Source organism: Melospiza melodia, chromosome 25 (genome assembly GCF_035770615.1).
Source record: "Melospiza melodia melodia isolate bMelMel2 chromosome 25, bMelMel2.pri, whole genome shotgun sequence".
Taxonomy (NCBI): Eukaryota; Metazoa; Chordata; class Aves; order Passeriformes; family Passerellidae; genus Melospiza; species Melospiza melodia.
In genome coordinates, this window is record NC_086218.1 from 10058873 (window position 1) to 10071729 (window position 12857).

Consider the following 12857-nt stretch of genomic DNA (forward strand, 5'->3'; position numbering starts at 1 on the left):
TTCCTGAAATTCCCTGGGGATTTTATGAAGGAATGTTGTTCTCACAGCCAAAATTCCATCGTAAAATTCCCTGGGGATTTAGGGCAGAAAAAAACAATCCCATGCCCCAAATTCCATCCTAAAATTCCACTGGGATTTAGGGCAGGAATGATGTCCCTGTGGCCAAAATTCCATCCTAAAATTCCCTTGGGGATTTGGGGCAGAAAAAAACATTCCCATGTCCAAGATTCCATCCTAAAATTCCCTGGAATTCTGTGTTGGTTCCAGTCTCGGATTTGGGAAGGAAAAATTGGGGATTTGGGAAGGGAAAGAGGCAGGTTTGGGAATCCTTGGATTTGGGATTGGAAATTCCTGGATTTTGGAAGGGAAATCCCTGGATTTTGGGATCTCCCAGTGCTCCCAGTTTGGCCTCACCTCCCAAACTGGTCCTGGCCCCTGATTTGGGACAGGGAAACCATGGATTTGGGGAGGGCAAAAATTGGATTTGAGAAAGGGAAATTGGGCAGGGGAAATCATGGATTTGGGATGGGAAATCCCAGGATTTGAGCTCTCCCAGTGCTCCCAATTTGGCCCCACCTCACAAACTGGTCACGGCCGCCCACAGCAAACTGGGAGGTGTTGGCAGGGTTGACAAAGATGGTGTAGAGCCCGACCTTCTTCTCCTTCTCCTTCGTCACCACCAATTTCCTGGGAAAAATCCTCGGGATCAGACAAAAATCCACCCCAATTCCCCCAAATCCCAGCCCCAATCCCCCTCAGTCCCAGCCCAAACCAGTAGTGGTCATTCCCTGTGGAAAAAAATCCCCCAAAATCAGCAGGATTTGGGCAATGAGGGTAGGGAATGATACTGAGCTTGGGATTTTCCCAAGGAAAAATCCACACGAAGAGAATTCCCAAAGGGAAAATGGGATTTGGGGGAGTTTTCCCCCTAAAAAACAGCCGGGATTTGTGGGAATTTGGGGCATTCCAGGAGGGAAATATTCAGGTTTGGCTCCACCAGGGTGAGAATTTCAAAGGGATCCAGCCCAAAGGACAGGAGGGGGCTGAGAATTCCCAAGGAAAATTTGATTTCCCAAAAAAACACCAGATTTTTTCCCCAAACTCTGCTGTTATTTCCCAAATCCCATCTGTTTCCCCTACCAAATCGCCATTTCTCAAAAAAATCCCCCCATTTTCCTGACACAATTCTCATTTTCCTCCCCCCACTAAAATCCCCATCGTTCCCCCCAAGATCCAAATTTTTCCCCCAAAATCCCCACTTTTTCCCTAAAAAACCCCCATTTTCCCCAAAAAATCCCTGAAAACAGCTGGGATTTGAGGGAATTTGGGGCATTCCATGAGGGAAAATTTGAGGTTGGCTCTGCCAGGGTGAGAATTCCAGAGGGATCCAGCCCAGGGAGGGGGGTTGGGATCAGCTCCAGCCACGGATTCCGGAGGGATCAGGGATTAAAGGGCTCGTCCTGGTTATGAAACCCCGGGATTTGGGCTGGATCAGCCTCCGGAATGACAGCCCAGAGGCTTGGAAAAACACAGGGAGACAGAAAAACTGCTTTTCCCTGAAAAAATCCCTGCTTTTCCCACAAAAAAACACTTATTTTTCCCTCTAAAAATAATCAGGTTTTGCCCAAAAGTCCCTGATTTTCCTCAAAAAAAAGGTTTTTCCTCAGAAAACAGTGTTTTTTCCCAAAACACCAATGTGCTTTCCCCCCAAAAAAAGTTAATTTATTCTCCCCCCTAAAAAATTAATTTTCTAAAAAAAATCCATTTTTTTCCCCAAAAATATTAATGTTCCCACAAAACATATCAAATTTTCCTGCAAAAATCTCAATTTTCAAAAAACACCCAACCTGTTTTCCCCCACAAAAATAACCTGATTTCCCAAAAAATCCCTGATTTCCCCAAAAAACCCTGATTTTTTCCCCAAAACCCACTTCTTCTCATTTTCCTGCCCAGAATTCACCATTTCCCACCTAGAATTCTCCATTTCCTGCACAGAATTCCCATCTTTCCCCTCAGAATTCTCAAATTTTCCCTCACAAATCCCAATTCTCCCCTCAGAATTCCCAATTTCTGGTCACTTGTAAGGCAGGCCGATCCTACTTCAGACCAATGGAATCTCCATTTCCCACCCCAAATACCCTTTTCCCCCACAGAATTCCCATTTCTCACCCAGAATTCCTGATTTTCCCCTCAGAGTTCCCACTTTTCCCCTCAGAATTTCAAATTTTCCCCTCAGAATTCCAAATTTTCCCCTCAGAATTCCTGATTTTCCCCTCAGAATTCCCAATTTTCCCCTCAGAATTCCCAATTTTCCCCTCACTCACGAGGCGGGCCGGTCCTGCCGCAGGTCGATCGAATCCCACTTCCCACCTCAAATCCCCATTTTTTCCCACAGGATTCCCATTTCCCACTCAGAATTCCCACTTTTCCCCTCAGAATTCCCAATTTTCCCCTCAGAATTCCCAATTTTCCCTCACTCACGAGGCGGGCCGGTCCCTGCCGCAGGTCGATGGTGAAGACCACGGCGTCCTCCCCCGCAGACAGGAACGTGCAGGGCGAATCCGGCTCCAGCGCCAGCTGGGATTGGGGGGAAAAAAAGGGAAAAAAAACAGTGAGAATAATTCCCAAAAATCCCCAAAACCAGGAAAATCCACCTGGAAAAAGCCCAGGTTTGGAAATTCCTGCTCTGAACTGCAGTGATGTCATCTGGGTGATGTCATGGGGACAACAATACAGCCAAGGGTCTGATTTGCACCCAAAAAAGTGGGAAAATCACAAAATTTCTGGATTTCAATGGAGCTGAATGGCTAAACCCACCCTCCTCACCTGTGTTGTGATGTCCCAGGTGATGCCCCCACCATTCCCACTGGGTTCCCCCATTCCCAGGCACCCCAAAATAATGGGATTTGGCATTCCCAGGATTTGCCACTCCCAAGATTTGACATTCCAAGGATTTGGCATTCCTGGGATCCCCCTCACCTTGTGGGAAACCCCTTGTGCTGGGCTCGGTGCTGTGACAGCTCTGTCACCTTTGTGGTGGCATCTCCGGCTCCCACCCCATTCCTACTGCGTGCCCCTATTCCCAGGCACCCCAAATCCCAAGATTTGCCTTTCCCAAATCCCAAGCACCCCAGGCACCCCAAATCCCGGGATTTGGGAATCCCCAAACCCCCCCACCTTGTGGGAAGCCCCCTTGTGCTGGGCCCACGTGCTTGGTGCTGCGGCAGCACTGAGTGTCACTGGGTGGTGACATCCCCTGCTCCCACCCAATTCCCACTGTGCTCCCCCATTCCCAGCCACCCCAAATCCAGGGATTTGCAATTCCTAAATCCCAAGCACCCCAAATCCCGGGATTTGGCATTCCTGGGATCGCCCTCACCTTGTGGGAAGCCCCCTTGTGCAGGGCTCGGTGCTGTGACAGCTCTGTCACCTCTGCGGTGACATCCCCTGCTCCCACCATTGCTCCCACCCAATTCCCCACTGTGTTCCCCCATTCCCAAGCACCCCAAATCCCGGGATTTGGGAATCCCAAATCCCCCCTCACCTTGTGGGAAGCCCCCTTGTGCTGGGCCACGCGCTTGGTGCTGCGGCAGCACTGGGTGGCCGAGAGCTCGGCCACGCGCACCTGCCCGTCCCGGGCACACATGGCCAGCGTGGAGTCACCGCTGTTGGGCAGGAACTTGGCCTGGAAAATGGGGAAAAATTGGGAAAAAGTGGGAAAAAGGGACAGGGGGGCGGTGGGGGGAGAGGGGAAGGAAAGGGGGAATCGCAGAGGAGGTGGGAGGGGAAAGGGATGGGGGGAATTGGTGGAATTGTTCTGGGAGTTGTACCAGTTCTCTTAGGAATCATCCCAAACTCCTCCCCTGGGAATCATCCCAAAATCTCCCAGGGATCATCCCAAATTCTCTCAGGAATCATCCCAAACACTCTCCTGGGAATCACCCCAAAATCTCCCAGAGATCCTCCCAAGTTCTCCCAGGAACTGGGGGCATCAAACTGTGGGATTTAGGGATCTGTTCCCAGATCCTTTCCCAAGCATTCCCTGGCCCAGGTCAGCCGTTCCAGGGACCCCCTCCCACCCCAAACAGGGACCCTTTAGGATGATGCATTTTAGGGCACATCTGTGGGATTTGGGGCATTGATCTGCAGGATTTGGGGGTCAATCTGTGGGATCTGGGGGTCAGTCTGTGGGATCTGGGGACCTGTTCCCAGATTCTTTTCTAAGCATTCCCTTTCCCAGTTCAGCTCTTCCTGGGACCCTCTCCCACCCCAAACAAGAACCCTCAGAACAACAAATTTTCGAACACCTAAACAAACACCCACGAACCTTGGGAAACCCACTGAGATGATGGATCCCAAGACACCCCTTTGGGATTTTCTGGGACCCTCTCCCACCCCAAAAAAGAACCCTTAGAACGATGAATTTTTGAACGCACCTAAACCAACACCCACAAACTTTGGGAAACCCACCCAGATAACACATCCTGGGGTCCTCCCTTTGGGATCCCACCCCAAAACCCAATCCCCACGCCATGCCCAGCCCATGCCCACCTGGAAGACATTGCTCTTGTGCCCGCTGTCAACTGCAGCACTGGCTGATGCCACAGCCAGTCCTTTGGAATCCCACCCCAAAACCCCACCCAAACTGCCCCCATGTCCCTTCACTCCACGGACACCTTTCCCCAGCAATTCCCTGGCCCAGGTGACATTTTCCTGGGATCCTCTCCCACCCCAAAGAGGGATCCTTTAGGATGATAAATTTTAGGGCACATCTGTGGGATCTGGGGCATCAATCTGCAGGATCTGGGGGTCAATCTGTGGCATCTGGGGATCTGTTCCCAGATCCTTTCCCAAGCATCCTCTTGCCCAGGTGACATTTTCCTGGGACCCTCTCCTACCCCAAACAAGACCCCTCAACCTGACAAATTTTATGATACATCCACGAACTTCCGGAAACCCATCCAGCCAACAAATCCTGTTCGGGATCCCACCCCAAAACCCCACCATGAGCACCTGGAAGACGTTGCTCTTGTGCCCGCTGTCGAACTGCAGCACGGGCTGGTGCCACAGCCAGTCCTTTGGGATTCCACCCCAAAACACCATCCCACCCCAAAACCCCACCCCAGCCCATGCCCACCCCAAAACCCCACCATGCCCACCTGGAAGACGTTGCTCTTGTGCACGCTGTCGAACTACAGCATGGGCCAGTGACACAGCCAGTCCTTTGGGATTCCACCCCAAAACCCCACCCCAGCCCATGCCCACCCCAAAACCTCACCCTACACCATCCCCACACCATGCCCACCTGGAAGACGTTGCTCTTGTGCCCGCTGTCAAACTGCAGCACAGGCTGGTGCCACAGCCAGTCCTTTGGGATTCCACCCCAAAACACCATCCCACCCCAAAACCCCACCTCAGCCCATGCCCACCCCAAAACCCCACCATGCCCACCTGGAAGACGTTGCTCTTGTGCACGCTGTCGAACTACAGCATGGGCCAGTGACACAGCCAGTCCTTTGGGATTCCACCCCAAAACCCCACCCCAGCCCATGCCCACCCCAAAACCTCACCCTACACCATCCCCACACCATGCCCACCTGGAAGACGTTGCTCTTGTGCCCGCTGTCGAACTGCAGCACGGGCCGGCGCCTCAGCCAGTCCCACACCAGCACCTTGAGGTCGTCGCTGCCGCTGGCCAGGCGGGTGCCCCTCTGGTTGAAGTGCAGCGTGTTCACGCAGCCCGTGTGCCCCTCCAGGCCGTGCTGCAGCCGGAATTTCTGCACGAAGAGCCGGGCGCCGCAGGCCTGCGCCACGAAACGCGAGCAGCCGCCCAGCTGGCGCTGCCGCAGCGCCGGGATCGCCCGCCAGCGCGGCCGCGGCAGGGCCCACGTCTCCGAGGCCACCTGGGACACAGGGGTGTGTTAATTAATCAGTTCTTGATTACACAGGATCACCTTCCGTAGTAAAGTGGAAAAACTTCCTCAGTTTTTAGAGAAAAACAAAGTTACTGTAGGGTCACCCAAGATGGCGGCCACAGTAACGCCATGTGTCCAAGGCCATCTGGGGGGACACACGTGCTCATTAATTAATCTATTCCTCTGTTAAAGGGGTTAGCTGTTGGTAACTGGGCAGTTTTATCTGTTTCTGCCATAATAAAGTGGGAAAACTTTCACAGTTTTTAGAGAAAACCAAAGTTACTGTAGGGTCACCCAAGATGGCGGCCGCGGCAGTGCCCACGTCTCCAAGGCCACCTGGGACACAGGGGTGTGCATTAATTAATCAGTTCATTGATTATATAGGATCATCTTCCATAATAAAGTGGAAAAAAACCTTCCTCAGTTTTTAGGGAAAACCAAAGTTACTGTAGGGTCACCCAAGATGGCGGCCACAGCAGGACCCATGTCTCTGAGGCCACCTGGGGACACAGGGGTGCATTAATTAATCCATTCCTCTGTTAAAGGGGTGAGCTGCTGGTGATTAGGCAGTTTTAATTTTCTTCCATAATAAAGTGGGAAAACTTTCACAGTTTTTAGAGAAAACCAAAGTTACTGTAGGGTCACCCAAGATGGCGGCCGCGGCAGTGCCCACGTCTCTGAGGCCACCTGGGACACAGGGATGTGCATTAATTAATCAGTTCATTGATTATATAGGATCATCTTCCATAATAAAGTATAAGGACTTGCTCAGTTTTTAGGGAAAACCAAAGTTATTGTAGGGTCACCCATGTTTAGGGTCACTGTAGGGTCACTCCAATGCTATTGTAGGGTGACCTTCCACAATCAAGTGTGAAAACTTTCTCAGGTTTTATGGAGAAAACCAGCAGCCACCCAGTTTTACATCTCCTGTGTCTCACCATTTGTCGCTACTGATGATAGAATAAAATCTTTTAACCCCTCAGTTAAAATCTCTTTAAAAAACCCCATTTAAAACCTCTTTTAAACCTCTTTTAAACCCTCCTTCCCCCCCAGCCCCCCTGTAAGTGCCAGAAGCAGCAGCCACCCGATTTTACATCTCGTGTCTCACTATTCCTCACTACTGATAATAGAATAAAATCCTCTAAAACCTCACTTAAAACCTCATTAAAAACCTCTTTTAAATCTCTTTAGAACCTCATTTAAACCCTCTTTCTCCCCCAGCCCCTGTGTAAGTGCCAGCAGCAGCATCTCCTGTGTCGCACTATTTGTTGCTACTGATAATAGAATTAAATCTTTTAAAACCTCATTTAAAACCTCATTCAAAACCCCATTTAAACCTTTTTTAGAACCTTTCTTAGAGGCTCATTTAAACCCCCTTTCACCCCATTTTCCCCCCAAGCCCTCTCAGTAGTGCCAGAAGCAGCAGCCACCCGATTTTACATCTCGTGTCTCACTATTCCTCGCTACTGATAACAAAATAAAATCCTCTAAAACCTCACTTAAAACCTCACTAAAAACCTCATTTTAAACCTCTTTTAAAATCTCTTTTAAACCTCTTTGCCCCCCAGCCCCTGTAAGTGCCAGAAGCAGCAGCCACCCAATGTCTCACTATGGAACACCCTGTGCCTCACTATGGAATAAAACCCTCTAAAACCTCACTTAAAATCTCTTTCAAAACCTCATTCAAAAACCTCATTCAAAACCTCATTTTAAACCTCTTTTAGGACTCATTTAAACCCCTTTCACCCCATTTTCCCCCCCAGCCCCCTCAGTAAGTGCCAGAAGCAGCAGCCACCCAATGTCTCACTATGGAACACCCTGTGCCTCACTATGGAATAAAACCCTCTAAAACCTCACTTAAAACCTCAATAAAAACCTCATTAAAAACCTCATTTAAACCTCTTTTAAACCTCTTTTAAACCTCATTTAAACCTCTTTGCCCCCCAAGCCCCTGTAAGTGCCAGAAGCAGCAGCCACCCAGTCCTCCAGCGCCTGCTCCTCGTCGGACGAGTCGCGCTCGTGGGGCGGCCGCTTGCGGGGGCCCCTGCGCCGGGCACGGGGCTCTTCCTCCTCCTCCTCTTCTTCCTCCTCCTCGTCCTCGTCGTGCCGGGGCTCCTCGGGGATGGAGTAGTGGCCGGTGTCGTCCATGCTGTCGCTGTCCTTGTCCCCGGAGCTGTCGCTGTCGCTGGCGCGGCCCCGCGCGGCCCCGGCGTCGTCGCCCGTCAGGCTCAGGCTCAGGTCGGACGCCTCCACCTCGATCCCCGAGGACGTCTCGCGGCCCTCCTCGGCTGACATGTCCTCAGGGCTGCTGGACAGGCTGCCTGGGGACAGGGGGACAGCACGGTGTCACCACGGGGACGTGGGGACAGCACAGCGTCACCTGTGTCACCACGCTGCCTGGGAACAGGGAACATCGCAGTGACACCATGGGGACAGCACAGTGACACTGGCTCTCCTCAACTGACATGTCCTCAGGGTGCTGGACACGCTGCCTGGGGACAGCGGACATGGGGACACCGTCACCAGTGTCACCTGTGTCACCAGTGTCATACTGACACAGGGACATCACAGTGACACCGGTGTCACACTGACATGGGGACACTGCAGTGACACCGGCCCTCCTCGACTGACATGTCCTCAGGGTGCTGGACAGGCTGCCTGGGGACAGGGACTTGGGGACACTGTCACCAGTGTCACCTGTGTCACCCACACTGCCTGGGAACAGGGAACATCGCAGTGACACCAGTGTCACACTGCCATGGGGACATGGGGGTATCACAGTGACACCGGCCCCTCCTCGGCTGACATGTCCTCAGGGCTGCTGGACAGGCTGCCTGGGGACAGGGGGACACGGGGACAGTGTGGTGGCACCGTGGCTGGCACCTGCACTGACACCCTGGCACCATCCTGTCACCACCACAGTCACTTTGCCACCATTGCTGCCACCCTGGCACCCTCACTGTCACCTCAGCTGCCACCCTCGCTGCCACCATCGCTGCCAGCGCATCGCCATCACTGTCACCCTGCCACCCCTGCTGTCCCCTGGCTGTCACTGTCACCCCAGCTGTCCCCAGGCTGTCCCTCACCGTTGACAATGTCCGTCCTGCCGTCCATGCTGCCGCCCTTGTCCGACATCACCGCTTCCCACGGGAATCCCTGCGGGGACAGGGGGACATTGGGGACATGAGAGGACATGGGGACATGGGGACATGAGAGGACATGGGGACAGGGGGACAACAGGGACGGGGGGACATTGGGGATATGGGGACAGAGGAATATGGGAAGAGAGGGACATGGGGACATTGGGGAAAAGGGAGACACAGGGACATGGGGAAACCAGGACAAGAGGGACACGGAGATATGGGGGACAGGGGGACACGATGACACAGGGACAGGGGGACATGGGGACACCATGACACAGAGCTGGAGTGGCCCTGCCACGGCCACCACGGGATGTCCCCATGTCCCCAACCCACCCCCAGCACAGCAGGCACTCCCCAAATCCCCATTTTCCATGGAAAAACCACCTTGGAATGCTGCAGGACACCCAAACCCTGGCTGGGCTGTTCCCAAAATCCCCCATTTTCCATGGAAAAGCCATCTGAGAATGCAGCAGGACACCCAAACCCTGCTCAGCATCCCAGGAAAATCCAATCCTGAGGGATTTGGGATTCTAAAGATCCATCTTTAAACACATTCCCACAAAAAATTCCCTCTGGAATCTCTCCAGGAGAGCAGTGCCAGTCCCCCAGCCCTCCAAAAATCCCCATTTCCGTGGAGCAGAGCCCTGGAATTCCATGGAATTCCATGGAAATTCTGCTGGAATCCCACAGAATTCCCTGGAATCCCAAACAACCCCAAAGGCCAGCACTGGAATTTCCCCTTTCCCCCTCAAACCTCACCATTTTTGCCTCCAAAAATCCCAATCCCAGAATTTTTTGCTCCATTCCCAGGTGAGGGATCAGGAAGGAGCTCCCAAATCCACTCCTGACCCCGAGGGGGGGTGGGAAATGTGTGTGGGAATTGCAGGGAATGTTCCAGAAATCCTGGGATTCCTGAGGCTGCATCTGGACAGGCTCAGGCTGACGCTGCTGCTCCCAAAAATATCCCAAAAAACATCCCAGGGCATTCCAGAGCCTCTGGAGAGGGATCTGCCCTGCCCAGCCTCCTGCTGGCCCCAAACTGGGAGAAACTGGGAGGAACTGGGAGAAAAAATGGGATAAGGTGGGAGAAAAACTTGGAGAAAAACTGGGGGAAACTGGGGGGCCCCAAATCCTCAGGAATGGAACCCCAAATCCTCAGGGATAAAGCCCCAAAATCCTCCTAAATGGATCCCCCAAATCTCTTGGGATGGAACCACAAATCCCCCGGGATGGAGATCCCAAGTCCCTGGGGGTAGAATCCTAAAACCTTTAGGAAGAAATCCCCAAAATCCCTCAGGATGGAGCCCCCAAATCCTACAGGAATGGAGCCCAAATCATTTGGGATGGATCCCACAAATCCTCTGGGATGGAGACCCCAAATCCTTTAGGATGAAATCCCCAAATCCCTCAGGAATGGAAACCCCAAATCCACTGGGATGGAGCCCCCCAAATCCTTTGGGATGGATCCCCCAAATCCTTTAGGTTGCATCCCCCAAACCCCTCAGGATGGAGCCCCCAAATAGTTTGGGATGGAGCCCTCAATCCTTTAGGATAAAATCTCCAAATCCTCTGGGATGAAAACCCCAAATCCTCTGGGACGGAGCCCCCAAATTCCTTGGGGTGGATCCCCCCAAATCCTCCTAAATGGATCCCCCAAATCCCTTGGGATAAAATCCCCAAATCCTTTAGGATGAAATCCCCAAATCCTTTGGGATGGAGCCCCCAAATCCCTCAGGTGGAGAACCCAAATCCTCAGGAAGGAAATTCCCCAAATCCTTTGGGATGAAATCCCCAAATCTCTCAAGAATGGAAAACCCCAAATCCTCTGGGGTGGAGAACCCAAATCCCTCAGGAATAGATTCCCCCAAATCCGTCGGGATGAAATCCCAAATCCTCAGGGATGGAACCCCCAGTTCCTTGGTATGGAACCCCAAATCCTCAGGAATGAAATTCCCAAAACCTTTAAGATGAAATCCCCAAATCTCTCAAGAATGGAACCCCAAATTCTCTGGGGTGGAGCCCCAAATCCTTTAGGATTAAATCCCCCAAATCCCTCAGGATGGAGCCCCCAAATCTCACAGGAATGGTACCCCAAATCCTCTAGGATGGAGCGCTCAAATCCTTTAGGATTAAATCCCCAAATCTTTTGGGATGGATCCCCCAAATCCCTCAGGAGGGAGCCCCTAAATCCCACAGGAATGGAACCCCAAATCCATTGGGATGGAGCCCCCAAATCCTTTAGGATGAAACCCCCAAATCCTTTAGGATGAAATCCCCAAAATCCCTCAGGATGGAGCCCCCAAATCCTTTAGGATGAAACCCCCAAATCCTCGGGATGGATGCTCAGGAGCATTCTCAGGAGTTTCCCAAATCCTGGAGAAACCCCAAAAATTCCCCCAAAAACCCCAAAAATTCCCCCAAAATCCCAAAACCCTGCGGGAGCCGGGCGCACTCACCTGGCCCAGGTGCCGGGGACAGCGGGGCTGGAGCTGGGGGAGCACGGGGTCAAAGGTCAGGGACCCCCAATTTTGGGACCCCCCCATCCCTGGGGACCCCCCAATTCCTGGGGAATCCCCTCAGATTTCTGGGAACCCCCCAAATTCCTGAAAAAACCCAAATTTTGGGGACCATCCCAATCTTTGGGGACCCCTCTGATCCTTGGGAATTCCCAAATTTTGGGGATCCCCCCTGATGTCTGGAGACCCCAAATTTTGGGGGAACCCCCGCTCCTCAATCCCAAAAATATTCCCTCCATCGCTGAGAACCCCAAATTTTTGGGGTCTCCCCAATCCCTGGGAACCCCAAAATTTCAGGGATTCCCCCCAAAACCTCCAGGACCTTTCCCAAATTTCCCCTCTCAATCTCAGGGGACCCCAAAAAACCTCTGGGACCCCCTCAAAAAATATTCAGAGACTCCTCCCAAAATCTTGGGGGTCACCCCAAAAATTCCCAGATCCCAAAAATCTCAGGGGATCCCCAAAGTCTCAGGGACTCCCCCAAAAAGCCTCAAGGGCCCCCCAAAAAAGTCAAGGATCCCCTTAAGGGGCCCCTTAAAGTCTCAGGGACCCCCCCAAAACCTCCAAGGAACCCCCCAGGACACCCCAAAAAAACGAAGGACCCTTCTAAGGGATCCCCCAAAGGCGCAGGGATGCCCCAAAATTTGAAAGGATCCCCCAAAAATCTCAGGGACTCCCCAAAACCCCCAAGGAATCCCCTAAGGGACCCCTCCAGAGGCCCCAAGGGTGCCTCAGGACCCCCCAAAATCCCCCCAAAATCTCCAAGGATCCCCCAGGATACCCCAAAATAACCAAGGACCCCTCCAAGGGATCCCCCAAAGGCCCAGGGACTCCCCAAAACCCTCAAGGATCCCCCAAAACCTCCAAGGAATCCCCTAGAATCTCCCTCAAAACCCCAAGGAGACCCAAAAACCTCAAGGACTCCCCTAAGGTGCCCTTAGGGCCTTCTCAGGACCCCCCCAAAACCCCCCCAAAACCTCCAAGGGACCCCCCAGGACACCCCAAAAAACCCCCAAAATCCCTTCAAAACCCTCTCGGAGCCCCAAAAAACCCCAAGGACTCCCCTAAGGAACACCCCCAGAGGCCTCAAGGGCCCCCTCAGGACCCCCCAAACCCCCTCAGGGTCCCTTCCAGGACACCCCAAAAACCCCCCAAAATCCCCTCAAAACCCTCTCGGAGCCCCCAAAATCCCAAGGACTCCCATAAGGAACTCCCCCAAAGGCTCCCTCAGAATCCCCCGAACCCCCTCAAGACCCCCCGAACCCCCTCAGGGCTCCCCCAGG

General features: G+C 52.7%; 1 protein-coding gene across 1 annotated transcript; it reads right to left on the reverse strand.

The window, feature by feature from the left end:
- Positions 1-581: 581 nt before the first annotated feature.
- LOC134429303 (DDB1- and CUL4-associated factor 8-like) lies at positions 582-11547 on the reverse strand. The gene is made up of 7 exons (XM_063176435.1): positions 11515-11547; positions 9002-9071; positions 7893-8236; positions 5598-5903; positions 3545-3685; positions 2482-2577; positions 582-687 (listed from the first exon to the last, which is right to left on the reverse strand). The coding sequence occupies exons 2-7, from the start codon at positions 9048-9050 to the stop codon at positions 589-591; spliced, it is 1035 nt and encodes a 344-aa protein (XP_063032505.1). The 5' UTR covers positions 9051-9071; positions 11515-11547; the 3' UTR covers positions 582-588.
- Positions 11548-12857: the final 1310 nt, after the last annotated feature.